General features: G+C 33.3%; 2 protein-coding genes across 2 annotated transcripts; one reads left to right on the top strand and one right to left on the bottom strand.

The window, feature by feature from the left end:
- Positions 1 to 8,680: 8,680 nt before the first annotated feature.
- On the top strand, positions 8,681 to 12,262 carry LOC101261190 (protein SRG1-like). The gene is made up of 4 exons (NM_001366378.1): positions 8,681 to 9,008; positions 9,923 to 10,170; positions 10,801 to 11,125; positions 11,828 to 12,262. Exons 1-4 carry the CDS (start codon positions 8,748 to 8,750, stop codon positions 12,092 to 12,094), a joined length of 1,101 nt encoding a protein of 366 aa, NP_001353307.1. The 5' UTR covers positions 8,681 to 8,747; the 3' UTR covers positions 12,095 to 12,262.
- A 15-nt stretch (positions 12,263 to 12,277) lies between these two features.
- On the bottom strand, positions 12,278 to 18,929 carry ABCB2 (ABC transporter B family member 2). The gene is made up of 12 exons (XM_004233814.5): positions 18,419 to 18,929; positions 17,510 to 17,564; positions 16,616 to 16,791; positions 16,284 to 16,505; positions 15,962 to 16,200; positions 15,346 to 15,871; positions 14,967 to 15,240; positions 14,217 to 14,880; positions 13,895 to 14,123; positions 13,543 to 13,809; positions 13,198 to 13,461; positions 12,278 to 13,108 (listed from the first exon to the last, which is right to left on the bottom strand). The coding sequence occupies exons 1-12, from the start codon at positions 18,647 to 18,649 to the stop codon at positions 12,464 to 12,466; spliced, it is 3,792 nt and encodes a 1,263-aa protein (XP_004233862.2). The 5' UTR covers positions 18,650 to 18,929; the 3' UTR covers positions 12,278 to 12,463.
- Positions 18,930 to 20,734: the final 1,805 nt, after the last annotated feature.

The following is a 20,734-nucleotide window of genomic DNA, read 5'->3' as shown; positions in this document are numbered from 1 at the left end:
ATAGATGTTATAAGTTGCATGGTTATCCACAGATGAGCAATCAGAATCCTTCTAGAATGAACAAAGGCAAAGGTCTTATGGTTGATACTCAGGGTGAAAATTGCTCAGGAGAAGAAAATCACAAAGGAAATCATGATGATGCAAGTCATCAGCTGACAAAAGAACAGTATGTTCAGTTCATGGAGATGTTACAACAATTTCAAGCTGGGAAAGACAATACTCAACAACACAATGATTTTTCAGGTGGTGTTGTGAATTCTGCCTTTGCAGGTATGATAGCATGTACTTCTTCAGTTGATTTTGGCAAATTATCATGCAGGTGTCCTCACAATAAAATTGACTCTTGGATACTTGACTCAGGGGCCTCTAACCATATGACTTCCAACATAACCTTCTTAACAAATATTGCATACCTTCCCTGTCCTTTATTGATTACCCTACCAAATGGTTACAAAGTGAAAGTAGTAAAAATAGGTAGTGTGATACTTGCATCAAACATTATTCTACATGAAGTCTTGTATGTGCCTTCCTTTAAATACAATCTTATCTCTATTAATTGTCTCTCAAAGTCTATGCCTAAGAGCATTGTATTTTTATCTGAATTCTCATGTATTTTGCAGGCCCCTTCAATAAAGAGGCCTCTGGTAATTGGTGAAGCAAAAGATGGGCTATACTTTTTGTGTTCTAAATGCTTGATGAAATCCAATCATTCTGGTGATTCATGTAGCTCTTCAGTCTCAATTTCAAGTCGAGATGTTTCCAGTTTCAAATCTGTTTCTTGTTCTATTTCTTCATGCACACATAATAAATGTAATCAACATTCTGTTCCATTCAATAAAAGTCCTTGTGTTTCTGCTTCTTTTAAGACTCATACCAATGATGATGTAAATGTGTTGTGGCATAATAGACTTGGACATGTTCCTTTTGTGAAGATGAAGGAAATTAAGTCAATACCTGAGAATTTTTCTGCTAAACAACCTTTCATTTGTAATATCTGCCCCATGGCAAGACAAGAAAGAATACCTTTTCCTCATAGCACTCATACCTCTACCAAAATATTTCAACTTGTGCACATAGATCTTTGGGGTCCATACCATAATATTACTCATGATAATTGTAGGTATTTCATCACTCTTGTTGATGATTACAGTAGATGTACATGGACTCAATTGTTAGCATGTAAAAGTAACACCTTGGGAGTTATAAAAACTTTTTTGTCAATGATTGAAACTCAATTCACCACATGTGTTCAGACCATAAGAACTGATAATGGACTAGAGTTTGTCAATTCAGAAACTTCCACCTTCTTCAAAACAAAGGGAATTATCCATGAAAAAACCTGTCCTTATACACCACAACAGAATGGTGTGGTGGAAAGGAAACACAAATACTTGTTAGAGACTGCTAGAGCTCTTCTTTTCCAATCAAAATTACCTCTTAAATACTGGGGTGAATGTGTGTTATGTGCCACATATATCATTAATAGGCTTCCTAATTCTCATGTGAAAGGAAAAACTCCTTATGAGTTGCTATACAAAGCCAAACCAATATATTCTCACATGAAAGCTTTTGGTTGCCTATGTTATCATACAATTCCAAAACCTCATAGGGATAAATTTCAAGCCAGGACAACACCCCATATTTTCATAGGTTACCCCTTTGGATCAAAAGGTTATAAAGTCCTAAGTCTAGCCACTAAAAAAATACATATCTCAAGGGATGTAGTTTTTAAAGAAAATATTTTTCCTTTTACTATTTTGTCTGATGTTTCTTCTTTTCCTTCTGTTCTTGATTCTGTTCCCTTCATTGAAACTCTGCATACTAATATTGAAACACAAACTGGACAACATGTTGACAATAATGTAATTGATGCAAATGACACTTTACCTCACATTTCACCTAATCATGCAACTGAAATTTCACATTCCACCATTCAGCACAATCCTGCAACTTCACCTATATCCAAAGCTATCAACAGACCATCTAGACAACATAAGCTACCAAAACATCTTCATGATTATATTCTACCCAAAAATCTGACTAAACATTCACAAAACCCAAACATTTCTCTAAATACAATTTTCTCCAAACACCAACATATATCACCTGAGGTCTTGGCACTTGAGAGTCAAATTCTTGTGAGGAATATTAGTAATGATGAAGAGCCTTCTTCATATGGAGAAGCTGTTATGAATCCTGCATGGCAACAAGCAATGACACAGGAGTTTGAAGCTTTGCATACAAATCATACTTGGGATCTTGTTTCTCTACCTAGTGGCAAGAAGGTCATAGGATGCAAATGGGTTTATAAAGTAAAACACAAAGCTGATGGAACTGTTGAGAGGTTCAAAGCACGAGTTGTAGTGAAAGGTTACACACAAGAGGCTGGAATTGACTGTACAAAAACTTTTTCACCAGTGATTAAAATGACAACAGTGAGGGCTTTATTAGCCACAGCTGTCAAAAAAGGTTGGAATATATTCCAACTTGATGTTAACAATGCATTTCTCCATGGAGACTTACATGAAGAGGTTTATATGGAAGTTCCTCCAGGTTTAGCAATACACAAACCAGGACTAGTATGCAGACTAAACAAGTCTTTATATGGTCTGAAATAGGCTAGCAGGCAATGGTATGCCAAGTTAACTGAAGCCTTATATTCAAAAGGCTACACTCACTCATTGAATGACTATTCTCTTTTCCATAAAAAGTCTGAAACTTCTAGCATATTTATTGCTGTATATGTAGATGATGTGATTCTAACAGGGACTAATGTTTCTGAGATTGAGGAACTTAAGAGCTTTTTACATGATCAATTCAAGATCAATGATTTGGGAAAGTTACATTACTTCCTAGGAATGGAAGTTCTCTACAAAGATGATGGACTAATAATATCTCAAAGAAAGTTTGTTCTTGATATGTTGAAGCATTACAAGGTTGCAAGTATGAATAGCTGCACTTCTCCACTTGATGCTGCAGTAAAGCTCCATGCCAAAGAAGGAACACCTTTAACAGAACCACTCTTTTATAGACAACTTATTGGAAAGCTGAATTTTTTAACCAATACTAGGATGGATATATCATACAGTGTGCAGCATCTCAGCCAGTTTATGCAAGATCCTAGGGAGCCACATTTACAAGCAGCCTTTCATGTATTAAGGTACCTAAAGACAGACCCTACTCTAGGGATCTTTATGTCTAAAGAACAATCGTATTGTGTCAAAGCTTGTTGTGACTCTGACTGGGCTGCATGCCCTGACACTAGGAAATCAGTAAGTGGTTATATTGTATTGATAGGGAACAGCCCACTTAGCTGGAAATCCAAGAAGCAAGAGACTATATCTTTATCTTCAGCAGAAGCAGAGTATAGGGCTCTAAGGAAAGTTGCAGGAGAACTGGTATGGCTGAAGAGATTATTGGAGGAACTAACATTGACATTACCTGCACCTATTGAAGTGTATTGTGACAGTCAGTCGGCTCTACATATAGCTCGAAATCCAGTATTTAATGAACGCACCAAACACATTGAAGTTGATTGCCACTTTGTGAGGAACTTACTTAAGACAAGACTCATCTCGCAGCATTATATAAGTTCTGATGACCAGCTAGCAGACATATTGACTAAGACATTGACAGAAATCAAACATTCCTCAGCATTAAGCAAGTTATCTGTGTTTTCCACACCTCCAACTTGAGGGGGGTATTGATAATTATAGTTGACACAATCATTTAGTTAGTTAATGCAGTTAGTTAGTTAAAACTAGTTAGTTTATCCTTAATTCTGTTATATTTCTTGTTACACAGTTTTAGATATTTTCTATATTTTCTGTATTGTATAAAAGTGTGATACTCTCATAATAAACATACACTTTTTCCCCCAAACTTCCATCTTCTCTGTTTCCCTCTAAACATACATCTTCTCTAACTTCTGTCCAAGTTCATCCATGGAAAATTGAAGCATGATAATGGAGTATTTTTGACAAAATCTGTTTATTTTGGGTAAATCGAACCCAAAATCGAATTAGATCGCAAATTGAATAAATTGGAAAAAATATTGACTAGTGGTTTGGTTTGATATTGAAAAAAAATTCGACTATATTTGAGTTGGTTTGGTTTCAACTAAAAAAACAACCTAAGACTAAATCAACCCGACATTATATATATAATTTTAAATTTTATTTTATACGTAAAAATACTTATTTTGATATAATTTATAAATATCTATTATACTTTTTCATAGTTTTTATTTTTTTAATATATTTATTTCATGTTTGGAAGTTAGAAATCTTAATGATCTAATAAAGATTATAGTCTCTACATGTTGGTAATATAATAAAAATTTAAATAAAAATCAAATCAACACTAAGAATAACAATAATATTGAATATTTGTTTTTTTACATAAATTTAGACAATTAAAATACATGCACTAATTTTACTTTCTTTTAATATTTAGTCATGTAACTAATACTTACTAAACTTATTTTAGCATGATTTAGTATTTTAAATTATGATCAATTTCATTATAACTTATTCATTTGAAATATTTTTTCTACGCGATTTTATTATTATTATTTTGTTGGATATTCAAGTGTCGTTAATCATATCATATTTTTTCGTTATTTTCTCGAGAAATAACTGGATAGTTGCATGACTAAAGAAATATTTGAATTACAAGTAAATTATACGTTTGTATGAAAAATTTATCGAAAAAAACCCTAAAATTCGAAGAAAAAAAAACCAAAAAACTGAAGAAAGAAGTTGAAAAATCAGAGTTTTATTGGTTTGGTTTGGTTTATAAATTCAAAAATCCTACACAAATGATTTGATTTAATATTTAAAAAATCAAAATCAACCCGATCATGTACACATCAACCTAAATTTGACTTTTGCTACAATTTAACCTTTTTTTTTTTTAATGAAATAGAAAACAGAACTTAAATTATGACCTTAATTCTTGAACCTAGTAAAAAGAGATGGGGATACTAATATGTGATAACATTTCCACAACAGATAAATAGCCTAGGCCCATAATTAGTAAATGTGAAACTTTTCCAACACGAAATCTCTTCTAAAATAAATATATTTTCAACTATATAGAACGTGATGATCAGGACAGTTCATCAATCGCATCGAATGATCATGACATCATGCATCTCGAGCTTAGCAAGTCAATGAAACTCAAGGTCTGCAAGTTAAAAAAGATGGAATTTGGATTCCAATTTCACCCCTCCCTAATGCTTTCATAGTCAATATTGGAGATACTTTTGAGGTATTCCCCTAATTCTCTTCTTTTTATCTATTATTCTTTTCTCTATATAGTTTTAATATATATGACCATAATTGACTAATATTGTTAAAATATAGCCAAGACCGACTGACCTGACCTGACCTTGACTTGAAACCCAAGACATGAGCCTTGACCCTGGACCTGTCACTCTAGACCTTAGATAAGAGACTCGGCCCTAACTTGACACACAGAGATTTGATAATGACCCGAGATTCGACCCCTGGTCCAAGACGCGACTTTGACTAAGAATTCGAGACCCGAGTCTCAAACCCTAGCCAAGGACGTAACCAGACACAAATCGAGACTCAATTTTGATCTAGAACCCAAGCCCTACAATCGACCCTCAAATTTGACTAGGAATGGTAGATCCAACCCTAATTGGGCCTCGAGAACTAACCCGACCAAAGACAAGAGATCTCAAAATAGACCTCAACCCAAGACTCGAGACCTAACTTTGACCCTAACTCAAGACATAAGACCCTAAACCTAACTTAGGACTTAAAACTTGACTTTTCTCGAGCCCCTAGACTCAATTTTAACCTAAAACCCGAGATGCGGCCTCGACTCATGATGACCTTAACCCTAACTCGAGACTTGGGATGTAAGTTTGATTAAAACCCAACCCCAACTGTGGACGTGAGATCCTAGACCAGACACTAACTAGAGATTCAACTTGTTTCCAGAACTCGAGACTCGACCCTGAGAAAACCCTGACCCTTACTTGATATCTAAGATCCAATAATGACGCGAGATTCGGCCCGCGATCTAAGACCCAACTTTGACTAAGAATTTGAGGCCCGAGTCTCAAACCCTAGTTGAGCACGTGACCCCAACCCTAACCTTAGACCCACATCGAGACTCAATTTTAATCTAGATTCCAAGCCCTAAGATCGACCCTCAAATTTGACTAGAAATGGGAGTTCAAACCTAACAATTGGGACTAGAGAACTAACCCGACCCAAGACAGGGAATCTCAAAACTGACCTCGACCCAAGACTCGAGACCTTATAACTTTAACCCTAACTCAAGACATAAGACCCTAAACCCAACTTTAGACTTAAGACCTGACTTTTCTTGAGCCTTTTGACTCGACTTTGACCTAAAAACCGAGACGTGACCTCGACTCATGATGACCTTGACCCTGACCCAAGACTTGGGACCTAAGTTTAATTTGACTCAGACCCAACCCCAACCCTGGACACGAGATCCTTGATCAGACACTAACTAGAGACTCAACTTAGACCCAGAACCCAAGACTCGGCCCTGACTTGAGATAACCCGACCCTGATTCGAGAGTCGAGACCCGACTTTGACTCAAAACCTTAACCCTACTACCTTGACGCATGACTCAAAACTTGACTTTGACTCAAAACCCTCACCCCGACCCTGACTCGGCTTGTAGACCCGTTCTTATATTTCTTTATTGTTTAATTTGGACCAGATTTTCTCAAATGGAATTTACAAAAGCATAGAGCATAGATCAATGGTGAGCTTAGAAAAAGAAAGGATTTCAGTTGCAACATTTCAGAGTTCAAGATTGGATGTTATATTAGGTCCAGCAAGTAGCCTTGTTACATCTCATAATCCACCTAGATTCGAAACAATGGGAGCCACTGAATTTTATAGAGGATATCTTAACCGTGAACTTCTTGGGAAATCATATGTGACAGCCATGAGAATTAATCACCAATGAAGAAGATTCAAGGAATTAATTATGGTACGTAAGTAAGTAAATCCTTTGATATGAAAGGATTAAAATAAAAATAAATAACATCGATATGTGTTCAATGATAATATCATAACATACTGAATAAATATGATGTACAATAATACTTAAATATTTGAATCTGAATACATGCTCAAATTCTTATGTTGTAAAATATTGCATTAAAATAGACTTGAATACTAAATAATTCAGACTATTTATTTTTTAAACATATGGAATATATAATTTTTTTCTTTATTTAAATTTAATAAATATTAATTTAATAAAAGTCTTAACTTAATCTGATACATATATGATATATCAAGAAAATGATTTTTAAAAATTATACGGTCATCGTGGAATATGCCAAAAAAAAGTTTTAAAGTGATAATCACCAAATTAGCTTTTTGTTGGAAAAAAAAAAACTAAATCTAAGCTAAATCAAGTGAGCTGAATTTGTGCTTTCCCAAATTTACTCCATCATTTCACAAAAACAATGAATAAATATTTATATTTACATGTCTATATAGTAAAATAAATGTTTTCTAATACTTATCATTTTACAAAAATAATATATAAATGATACTATTTTTTATTTTACCTTTAAGAGTAATTAGCTTTAAAAATATTAATTTGACCAATATAAAAAAAGCTAAATAAATAATTAATATATATTGATCAATTTAATTAATCAAAATTAATTAATTCATGTTTATTGATTAAAAATTTGACTGAATATTAAATAAGAGTAAATGATAAACTTAATTAACTATAGGAAATACTTTAAATATGCCCCTATTATACTTTTTGTCTAACTATACCCCTTCTGTTATACTTTAGGACTAAATATATCCTTATGATTACCTGATGACATGTGTTGTTTTAATCCTGGCCGTCCACATGTCATCAGTTAATCATAAGAGTATATTTAGTTCTAAAGTATAACAAAAGGGATATATTTAACTCAAAAGTATAACAAAGGATATATTTAAACTATTTCTTATAGTACAAAGACATATTTAATCCTTTGCCGAATTTAAAAAGATAACAACTATATAAAAACGAAGGTAGTATAATAATATATTTATCTTTTTCTCCCGCACATTTTTCGCATCTAGGAGTAGGTAGTATCAAGACTTTTGATCAGACAAGGCTCCACAGACAACAACAAAATTTTTTTTAGTGATTTTTAAGTGATATAGATCCAGATTTAAATTTATGAGTTTGCGTTAGTATAATAACTCATTTAATCAAATAGAAAAATGATCAATTAATATGAAATGATGGGAGTATTCAAGATTTGAATCAATGTATTTGCAATAAATTTTAAACATATGAAAAGATAAAATCAATCTCAAAATAAAATATGAAGAAACTTTATTCATTAAGATTGTGAGTACAATTATGTTCCTTCTTTAATTCTTCTCTCATAAGATATTTATTCATAATTCGAGAGTTGTTGATGACGTATTTCTCGAATACTTAGATTTGACATCTATATAAATATTTCATGACTTTTGTGAAATATATCGAGTATCAATGTGAACTGAACACATCTTGTAGAGTTTCACGAAATCTTAATATGAATTTAAACTAAATATTGCAATAGGTCGGCCCCTTTAATTTGACTAGGTAAAAGTCAATATTGCATATTATTAGACTGATTTTGTACTATGAGTTAGATGTGCCTATTTATGTAGTTGGGGTATTTCTTTTTACCAATACAACAAAAATATTCGTCAATGGTTATATTATGGTAAATATGGAAGAAAATAAATTGGTTAAGCTAGGGGGATCTTTGCCAGTACCAAGTGTTCAACAATTGACCAAAAGCTCACCGGAAAATGTCCCGGCGCGTTACCGGAGAGATGATGATCAACTACTTCTTGTTCCTCCGATGATGAAATTTGATCATTATAATATCCCAATCATCAACATGGAAAGCTTGCTTCGTGGCGATGAAATCGAATTCAACAAGCTTGATTCTGCTTGTAGAGAATGGGGATTTTTTCAGGTTAATTTTTAATTCGAATATAAATAGTAATACTAGTTGGGTTTCTGCTATTAGTGGACCGGTAAATAATAATTCATTATTTTTATTGGAATTTGTGTAGTACTGCGTATTTTCAGTTTGGGGTATCGTAAAATCGTGGCATATTAACTAATTTTTGTATGAACCGATCAAATGATAAAAGTTCTCTTCAATCAAGCTAATTTTCCAAAATCATTAAGAAGAGCAAAGTTGGAATCAGTGTTTTCAAATTATATATTATTCAGATAAATTACCTGAATTTTATAGTAAATATATAATTAATTAATATATAAAAATAAACAGTTTAATAATGATAACATTGACAATTAACAATAAGGAAAAGGGTCACTTGTAGTACTAAATAGCAGTTAAATATGTTTCCCATTACGAGGAGATCAAGTTCACATTTTAATTTCAAAATAGGTTTGAACTATAGTAGATATATGAAATTATTTTGCTATTTTTTTATCGTTACAAAATTGAGATTATTAAATTATGAGAATTTATGATAATCCTGTAATTATATATTTTTAATAAGCTATTATCTAATTTTTAGTTATCATCTTCAATGATGAGAGCTAAAAATTTATATTAGATAAATTTAATGCCTCTTAATAAAGTTGGCTTTAGAGGCCATAAATATTGTTGAGCCACCCCTAGCGTATAACTTTACCATTTAAAATTAATTTGTGTTATAAGATATGATTATGGACAACATCGAATTAATGAAAATTTTATGTTATATATTTTTTTATCCATTTTTCACTAAACCAACTTATAGGGAAAACACATGATGAAAAGCAGAGAAAATTCTTAACTTTTCCATATGAATGTATAACTTTTTTTTTTGTGACTGATTCAATCAAAATATATATATGTGAGTATATTTTTTACAGGTGATAAATCATGGAGTGAGTGGTACACTAGTAGAGAAAGTGAAGAAGGATACTCAAGATTTCTTCAATCTCCCACTAGAAGAAAAGGAAATGTTGAAGCAAGTAGATGGTGATATAGATGGCTATGGACAAGCTTTTGTTGTTTCTGAGGACCAAAAACTTGATTGGGCTGATATGTTTTTCTTGACAACCCTCCCTCCTCAATTCAGAAAAAAACATATCTTCCCCCACCTCCCTCAACCATTCAGGTATTATTACGATCCCGATTAATTCAGATTCTCATTACGTAGACCTCATTTGAAGGTATTATCCCAAGGTTTAACCTCGAGACCACATATGTTTAAAGGTAGAGGGATCTCATCCATTCAATTGTAACCTTTAGTGGTCCTGTAATTTTGGCTTATTTGTTTTGTTATAGTTTGCCTTGACATAATAGTTAATGAATATGTCTTGTTATTGCTAACAATGTTCATTCTTTTTAAAAGGGAAAAGAGCCAAATATGCCCTAAACTATTTGAAAAAGTCTAGATATATCATTCGTTTAAAGTTTGGCTCACTCATACTCTTACCATCCAACTTTTGTCCCAAATATGTCCTTATGGGTGTTACTGGGTATGCTGGACATATCCAGCTCATTTTTTATTTCTTTAAATGTCACGTGAAATTATAATGTCATTTTGACCAGCATACCAACTAACGCGCATATTTGGGCCAAAAGTTAGACGGCAAGGGCAGGAGTCAGCCAAACTTTAAACGAAGTATATTTAGACCTTTTCGACTAGTTTAGGAATATATACTCAAACATGAGTGCCAGTTATTTTACTATATTGTCAGTATACATAAGTTAAATCCTGAGTTTTTTTGTTGTATTGAAACAGAGGAACAGTGGAACTATATGCAGTTGAACTGAAAAAACTGGCTTTAAAGATCATTGATTTTCTAGCAAAAGGATTGAACATGGATAAAGAATACATAAGGGAACTTTTTGGAGAAGGATCGCAATCAATGAGGATGAATTACTATCCACCATGTCCACAACCAGACAAAGTGATTGGACTTACTCCTCATTCAGATGCTGTTGGCCTCACTATTCTCCTTCAACTAAACCAAATGGAAGGACTTCAAATCAAGAAAGATGGAATGTGGATTCCTATTAGTCCTCTTCCTGATGCCTTCATTATCAACATTGGTGATATCATGGAGGTAATTAAATTGCTATGATCGCCTTTACTATGTTGCTCGGATTATGCAAAAAAATGTTTTTGTACCGTGATGTTCCTTACTTTGAGCTAGCTTTTGGGGTGTGACTTAAGACTAAGACCAAACTTAGCATAGTATCAGAGCAGGACCCATCTCACACAATGTTGGAGCCCCAAAATCAAAATTGTACACGTACCAGATGTTAAGCATTGGACGTGAGGTGGGGTGTTAAAAAATGACAAACGTCCCACATTGATGGTTAATGAGATGAATGAATAAGACTTGAACAATCATCCTCCATTTCAGCTAGCTTTTGGAGTGTGAGTTAGGGCTAAGACCTAATTTAACAATGTTGCTTGAATGTTGTTGTACCCTGATCTTCCGAAAAATGCACTACTATTTGAAGAATGCGAGCAACATATAGTGTGATTATTGTTTTAATATATCTTTTACATGGTTAGTGCCAATATTCAAAATCTTGGTACATCAATCAGTAGGTATGAGAGGATTAATGTCGGATCCTTATGGACAAATGGTTGATTTACCTGTTCGAAGCAATTTAAGTGAAGGACTAGCCATAACAGAATACATCATTTCTTGCTATGGAGCATATAAGATGTTGTTAGTCTACATCTATTTTCATTTTTTGTGTTAACAGATAACTGTTAGGTACTCTATTAAATGAGAAGTATATTCTATTCGCAGATAGTGACAAATGGAGCCTACCGTAGCATTGAGCACAGAGCAGTGGTTAACAGCGAAAAGGAAAGACTCTCAATTGCAACATTTTACAGCACAAAACTTGATGGACAAATTGGTCCTGCTCCGAGTATCATTTCTTCTGAAAATCCAGCAAAGTTCAGAAATATTGGAGCTATAGATTATTTCAAAGGTTTATTTGCTCGTAAACTTGATAAGAAATCATACTTAGATGTTATGAGAATTGGAGGTTCTCAGAATCCAGCAAGTTGAAACGGACAGTATTGGACCTATGTGTTCTCTAGTAATTGTGACACTATGTACCAATCTTTATTCAGAAGTTGTGTTTCATCAACATTCTTATAATCCGACAAAGAGGCAATGATCGACACGTTGAGGGAATAAGTTCACCTTGCAAGTGTATCACTTTTTTTACAAAAACACATCAGAGAAGAATTTATCAAGAAAAGTAAAGATTGTTCATTCACAATATTTTCTGATACAAATCATATCACTACAATAAACTACATTTTAGCTACATCAGTTAAAAAAAAAAAGAAGAGAAATGTATTTATGATAAGGAGATAAAAGGAAGACAAAAATAGACCTAATCTAATTTTTGGTCACAAGATGAAGCTGTAATCAGGCTGAAGTCATATGCAATGCTACTAAGGATGCATAAACTCCATCTTTAATGTTCATAAGAGCATCGTGCCTTCCTTCCTCAGCAATGACTCCATTCTTCACAACAGCAATGACATCAGCTCCTTTGATTGTGGTTAAGCGATGAGCTACAACCACAGTCGTCCTATTTACCATTACTCGATCCAATGCTTCTTGAACTATACGTTCTGATTCTGCATCTAAAGCACTTGTTGCCTCGTCTAGCAAAAGAATCTTTGGATCCTTCAGTATAGCTCTTGCAATAGCTATTCTTTGCTTTTGTCCGCCGGATAATTGTATTCCTCTTTCCCCAACCGATGTATCATATCCTTGAGGCAATGACGATATAAAGTTGTGTGCGTTTGCTGATTTTGCTGCTTCAATGATTTCTTCTTCTGTTGCATGCCCTTGTCTGCTGTAGGCAATGTTGTCACGAATTGTTTCGTTAAACAGTACTGGTTCTTGACTAACCAGGCCCATTTGTTGTCTTAGCCAACTTATCTTGAACTGTCTGATTTCCACACCATCCAAATATATTGATCCTGATTCAGGATTGTAGAACCTCTCTATTAGGCTTATGACAGTTGATTTACCGCTTCCACTCTCTCCCACTAGAGCAACAGTCTACAAAGAGAACCAAAAAAAAAAAAAGTTTAAGCCGATTGAGTAAAAGATGAAGTATGCTATAATGGAGAGGGAGTACTCGAAAATACCTTTCCAGAAGGGATAGTTAGGCATAAATCCTTGAAGATTTGGACATCCGGGCGAGTTGCATACCTGTAACTCACATGTTTGAATTCAATATCTCCGCGAACAGCAGCTAGAGTAGTACCAACATCAGAACTTGAGTCAATCTCGGGTTTTCTGTCAAGAATGTCAAATATAGAGGCTATAGAATCCTTGGCTTTGTTAGCATCTGGAGCCATTCCTGTGCTTTGTGTAACCCCAACAGCTGATAGAGTCAATGCAAAGAAAACCTGCAACATTAAAATTTTCTTTCAGAAAATTAATATCGATACACAAGAGCTGAAAAGGAAGAGAAATCCGAGTGACTTTACCTTAAAAACTTGGCCAAATGATGCCAATCCATGCTGAATAAGGACGGATCCTATGTAGAAACAGAAGGCATTTGTACAATACAGTATAAAAGAACCAAAGCCTAAGCTTGCTCCACTAACAATTCCAATCTTCACTCCTTGCTTCATTGGACCTTCACATTTCTTTTGGTACATGTCCATCACTTTCTCCTCTGCACAGAATGATGCCACTGTTCTTATACTTCCGACAGCATCATTTGCTATTTGGCTAGCTTCTTCGTACATCACCTAGAAAAATGAGAATCCATTTTTAAGTTAATTCAAGCACACTTTAATGTAATCTATTTTTCAAAGATGAGAAAAGACGGAATACCTTTGCATCAGCACTAAAACCTTTGTACATCTTGGTCTGGAGGAATCCTTGCACACCAATTAAAGGCATCACGAGAAGGATTATAAGTGCTAAAATCCAATTGGCAGTGAAGGCTATCACGAGCCCCGCTACTACAGTTGCTATGTTCTGTACAATAAGTGCCAGTGCATCACCCATAAGAGTCCTGACCGTTGAAGCATCAGTTGATAACCTTGCACCAATTGCACCGCTGCATTCAAGAAAATTTCACATTTTTAGCTTATAACACTCTGTTAAGTATTTAAGATAGAGGGGGGAAGGCAGGATATGATTTGTTACAAACCTTGAATGTGCAGGATCATCGAACCAGCTGATTTCTTGGTGGACTACTTTCTTAAATGTCAAAGAACGAATTCTCTCGATCAATTTCCCCCCTGCAACTCCAAATAAGTAGTTCTGGAAAGGTACAACTAGCAAAGTTACCACACCGAGGCCAAAATACATGAGTGCCCAGAATCTTGATTCAATTCGCAGCTTTTGTGGTGGGTAAAAGAATATTTTAATAGCTGTCGAGAGTAAGAGTCCAAATAACGGGAAAATAAGACCATGTATGATTGCAGCCAACGATCCAAGTAACAGATATGGAAGCTCAGGTTTGTTTAGTCCAGCAAGCCGCCTAATGGAAACTTTCTTCCGTTTCTTTGAGCTTCCCTTATCTTCTTTTCCCTTGTTCTCATTTCCTATTTCTGCTTCATGAATACCAATTAGCCCAGGAACAGTATAGTTGAGTGTGAAAGAATGTCTAGATGATCCCTGGCTTGTTGATCGCCTCATTGCTGACAATCGCTGGCTTGATGACCTGCTCAGGTTATTATCAAAATCTGTGGTTAAATCCACCTTCTCAAGGTCTATATTTTTCATGTTTTCTTCTTCTCTATTCCCTCCCTGCATTCGCACAAGCTGGGAATATGCCCCATTTGGATCCTGTATCAACTCGGTATGTGTTCCTATTTTCATAATGAGGGAAAAGAATGAATATAGTTTAGTTATACAACTAGAGTAAAGCCTGATAAAAGTTCAATAGAAATTTTACCTTTTTCTAGTAGTTTTCCAGCATTCACCACCGCTATAAGATCAGCATTTCTAATGGTTGTTAGACGATGAGCAACAACAACGGTTGTTCTATTTGCCATGACTTTTTCAAGTGCTTCTTGCACAATTCGCTCTGATTCAGCATCAAGTGCACTTGTAGCTTCATCAAGGAGGAGTATTCTTGGGTTCTTTAAGATAGCCCTTGCTATTGCGAGTCTTTGCTTTTGTCCACCAGATAGTTGGGTTCCATGCTCACCTACCATAGTGTCTAGCCCCTATAGAATCCGCAATGAAAGAGATGAAACTCTCATTCGTTTGCCTTTTTAACAGCTAATTTAATTGTAGGTGTGAACATGGACTAAAGGAAAATCATATATTACCTGAGGAAGTTTATCAAGGAACTTAGCAGCATTAGCAAGCTCAATAGCTGTCTTAATCTCATCTTCAGTAGCATTTTCTTTACCATAACTGATATTCTCTTTTATGGTTGTCGCAAACAGGATAGGTTCCTGACTTACCAATCCCATCTGTTGCCTTAGCCATTTGAGTTGAAATTTCTTTAAATTGACACCATCTATTAGCACTTCTCCAGCTTCAGGATCATAGAATCTCTCCAGTAAACTGATAACTGTGGACTTCCCGCTTCCACTTTGCCCAACCAAAGCTACAGTTTTTCCACTAGGAACAACAAGTGAGAATCCACTAAAGATTTGCACGTCCGGCCTGGCTGGATACTTAAAGTACACATCTTTAAGCTCAATTTCACCCTTGATGTTTTCCAACACAACCCCGCTTGTGTCAGATGTGTCAATCAGAGGCTTCCTATTGATTGTCTCAAACATTTTGTATGCTGCAGCCTGTCCTGCTGCAAACGCGTTCAAAGATGGAGTTGTTTGGCCTAGTGACCTGCAAATTGATAAAAAGAACAAGCAGAAGTGCTTCAGTACTGTTTAGACTGAAATCAAAGATGCTATAAACAGAGAATTATTTGCTTACATTCCACCAGTCATTATAGCCATAATGACATTGATAACATCTCCACCATTATAACCTCTCTCAATTATCAGCTTGGAACCATACCAAACAGCAAGTCCATAAGTAGAAAAAACAATGAGCAAGACCGTGCCAAGTCCAATGCCTGAAACAAGCCCTTGTTGGACAGTAGAAGCACAGGCAATTTTCAGTTTGCTGTCATACTTATCTATCGCCAGCTTCTCTCCGGTGAATGCTGAAACCTGAAGTCATCCAGACTTCATAATTAAATTGCAAGTCTAATACAAACTTACACATGTAGAACTATTTGGATCAGGCTTTTTACCGTTCTGATTGCTCCTATTGTTTGCTCTACTACATTTCCAGCTTGTGCATAGGCAACCTGTCCCCGACTTGACATTTTAGACATGATCAATGCCATAGCTCCTCCAGCAATGACAAGAGCAGGTATGCAAGATACCAACACTATCGACAGAAGCCATCCCTTAAAGAACGCGACTATGAAGCCTCCAACAAATGTTGAGATGAATTGAATGAACTTCCCAACCTGGAATCATTCAACTTAAGCTTTTCATGATTATTTTACAAGAAATTAACGAAAACTAAAACACTATTCAATTTGCAGTAGCATTTGCTGTTAGTAAAGAAAACGCACACCTTTTCACCCAATGCATCTTGAATGAGAATAGTATCTCCAGACATTCTTCCAATAACCTCTCCTGTTGTTGTTTCAGTATCAAAAAAGGCTATGTCCTGCCTCAATATTGTCTTCAAATATAGTCCTCGAATTCGAGTCGCTTGTCTCTCTCCAGTAACCATCCAACATGACATTTCTGCAATGTTTACAAGGGACAAAATTTTCAATATTGAATGCATAGGTTCTCTCCATAACTATCATAGTTCAAGTACTCAAATTTACTAGTGTTATGTTATGGTTCATTTTACACATTATTCTTGATCCTTAGATTAGACTCGTGTTAGGTTTGAGCCAAAATTTTCACTAGAAGAATTCAAATTTTAAAATAAAAAATACTAGGACCTTATAGATAGCATAATTTTTCAACGTAACCCCTTACTACGCTACATCCCTAATAAAATTCTCATTAGAGCTTGAGGTAATTGATGACATTAAACCTTCGCCAGAATAGAACACTTCTATTCGGGGGAGGAAAGATCATCAAATTAGTCGAGCCCCAACGTGGTTACCAGAAAATTACCTTTTTCTTGGGAATATAATTAACCTAGATTTTCCTAAACATGGTGGGGGTAGTAATTGATGGGGAAAAATGTGCTTTTACTACTTTTGTTTCTTTAATAAAACAAGCACGCAAAGGCACCGTTTCTATGGTACCCCACAAATTAAATGGGAACATCTATGTAAAGTAACTTATAATATTTTTATGTCAAAAAGTATTTGCAAAATTTTTGCATATCCTTGATTGATCACCAATTGCTCATGTCGGTGTATAGAAAAACAATATTAAGAAGTCTCAGATTCAAGTAAAATATAACAAATTCGAAATAAGAAAATACAGACGAGTATATACTTACGTAAGAGGGATGCAACGCCAGCTCCAATAGCAAGGTAGACATAATAAATGGAAACCTGAAATCAAAAATTCAAAAGCAAAAAAAAGAAAATGTTAATTAAAGAAGAAAAAGTAACAAAGTTTAGTCAAATGTTGTTTATTATGAGATCACTTAAAGAACAGTAAATTACAAAGTTGATTAGACTGTGACATGAAAAAATTAGAGTTCACATTAGTATATATTATATATTCTTACCCACTTTTATAGTGGGATTTGCAATATTATATTGCATTAGACAGAAAATATCAAATGTGGAATTTCATATGAGAAAATCATAATTATGTTTGCCACAGAGAAAGAAAAAGTTAATTTTTACTGCTATTTCCAGTAATTCAAATTGACACGTCTTAACTTATTTATAGATTCTTCGTGGAAAAAAGAAACGAATTTTTTTTTATATCATAACACTCGTATTGAATAGATTCACATCAGACAGATCGTCTGATCTTCAAACACAACGAACAAAGCTTCAAAATACAACTTAAGATGTGGTGACTAGTACAATAGTAATTAGTATAGAATCATCTTTTGATTATAAATACGGTTGTGATATTAAATTGATTATGCATTTAGTTATAACTCTATTCAACATCATGATTATAGTATTGAAGATTAATTTCTTGAATAATATTTACACTATCAGTATATATAACTAAAATGAGATTTTCATGTTTTTCCGTACACCAATCCCAAAAAAAAGGTTTTATTATCTTTTTCTTGTTGTAGAACAAGACCTTAATTAGAAGGCAAGTTTTAAGTTAATGTAATCGTAATTTAAACGTCACAACGTCGATTTAATTGCATGAAACGAAGAAATTAATGAAGATAATTGATACAAACAAGAACATAATAATCAAATTAAATACATACCTTTGAGATTTCATGTACAACTTCATCAGAATTTGAAGAACCAAAAGAATTAACAAGTTGGCCAAAAATAAGTGTCATTAAAGGTTGAGTTAATCCATTGCCAATAGCACCAATTGTTCCAATTATCATTAGGGCAATATCAAATTTATCTGCAAAAGAAAATAATTTGTAGAATGACACTTTTTGATCTTCATCTCTTTTTTTTTCTCCATTATTATTATTATCCTCCATCTTCAAAAAAAAAATTATAAAAAAAAAAAGAGAGAGAGAGATTAATATGATATATCCCTTAGGGTTTTAAAGAAAATCAAGAAGAAGAAAAAAGAGGTATTTTATAAGATAAATAAAGTTTGTTAAGATTTCAGGATATTTATTATATTAGGTTTCAGTATTAGCATATTTATAGCTGTATTTACTTTTATTTTCCTTATTTTAGTTGACTTCTGTTTGAGTTTTTCCTATTTGTAGAAAAAAGAGAAAATAATTACGTATTTTATTTTTTTCTAGAAACATTGAACGTATATAGGTAGACTATAATATATATAGTCAATAGGATATTTATTGCCACCAAAATTTGGGTGGTAAGCTTAGCATCGGCCTAATTGTTTGCAGATTTTCGTAAATTAAGTAGTAATAAATTTATGGAAATAATCTATTTATCTTCTTAAGAAAATATATGAAAACTAGTTAAGTGTATATGATTCGCGTAATTTTGTTAATTAATATTAATAAATATTTTCTTCGCTCACAATTGTTTTGCAGATATACTAAAAAATAAATGTTCAGGATTAATTGTTAATCTAAATAATTAAGAAATAACTAGTCATATTTTTCCAATTTTGTTCAATTAAAGAGTTATGTAGATTTGTATTTTTAGTATAGTATGGTTATATTAGTCAAATTACACCTTATATTAAATTTTTCTTAAATGGAGTGCATGACTTTACCCCGACAAACAATTATGAACGGAGGGAGTATAACCTAAAAGTTGAGATGGAAGAAAACTTGAAGTATCTTTTCTTTTTTACCTAATTTAAGTATAATTATTATCATAATAGCATATAAATCGACATTATTAAGAATCTTCATGTTTTTAATATTGTATAGAACTATAGATGGTTACATTTAGATAATCTATTTATTTTGTAGTATAGGAGTAGGGTTTATATATGTTCCATATTCTACAAGACCTAATATATAAACATGATCCTTAACTTTATTTCAGTGGACAATTATGTCTTTCAACTTTGATTTGAGTTTGAGCAAGTAGGTATTTAAACTTGTATTAAATTGAATAAGTAGATCGCACACTTGTCTTACAAGGCATAATACATGTAGGATGCCACGTAGGACAAAAAATTGTCTTGTATGGTGTCATGTAGGACGAATGTGTCTATTTGTTCAATTTTATACAAGTTTAAGTGTCTATCTATGCACACGGATCATAGTTGTCAACTGACGCCAAAGGGTCATGCTTATGTGTTATGTCTTCTACAAATTCCATTTATTGTTATTGGTAGTGTTGAATGTTGATGGTGGCAATGGTGGTGTTGTAAGGTACTACTCTAATTCTATTGAATAATAACCAATAATAGGGGGTATCAACGATTCTTTTTAGTAAATCAATTTCTTGATTGAAGAAAATAAATCATGCCGAACTGATTAGTAGATTTATCTTAATAAAAATTGTACATTTGTATATGAAATTTATAATTATACCAAATAATTAGATTGATTATTGATTTTATAAAAATATAAAAAAAATCAGAAAAAAATGAATTATATTATATTATACCGTACTCTATATATATATATATATATATATATATATATATATATATATATATATATATATATATATATATATATATATATATGCAGAATACATTTTGTATATTAGTTTTAAATAATGATTCATAAATATTCAAGTAGAATCTTAACGTGTCATTTTGACAATTATTATGTGTAATACATTCTTAGAGCGTGAAGAACGCTTTTTTTATTTATTGGTAAAAATATTTTCTTTTCTTTTTTCTTCATTTTATATTCATAATTTCTTATTATCTACTCTACCTTCCACCGATAAACATCCTCACAGAACATGAAAGAAAAAAAATAAAATAAAAAATCACATCTTTTTTGAAAAAATATTGTAATGACGAAACACGAACAATTGAAAGAAAAATATAAGAATTATATTATCTTTATTGGAATTTGGATGTGTCGATAAAAGAAATGTAATTAAAAAAAAGTGGAAGATGAACAAAAGGTCAGGGGTGACGCATGTTGTTGTGTGATGAAGAAAATAGATAGGTA

Source organism: Solanum lycopersicum, chromosome 2 (genome assembly GCF_036512215.1).
Source record: "Solanum lycopersicum chromosome 2, SLM_r2.1".
NCBI classification, from domain to species: domain Eukaryota; kingdom Viridiplantae; phylum Streptophyta; class Magnoliopsida; order Solanales; family Solanaceae; genus Solanum; species Solanum lycopersicum.
This window is presented reverse-complemented; position numbering and strand designations above follow the sequence as displayed.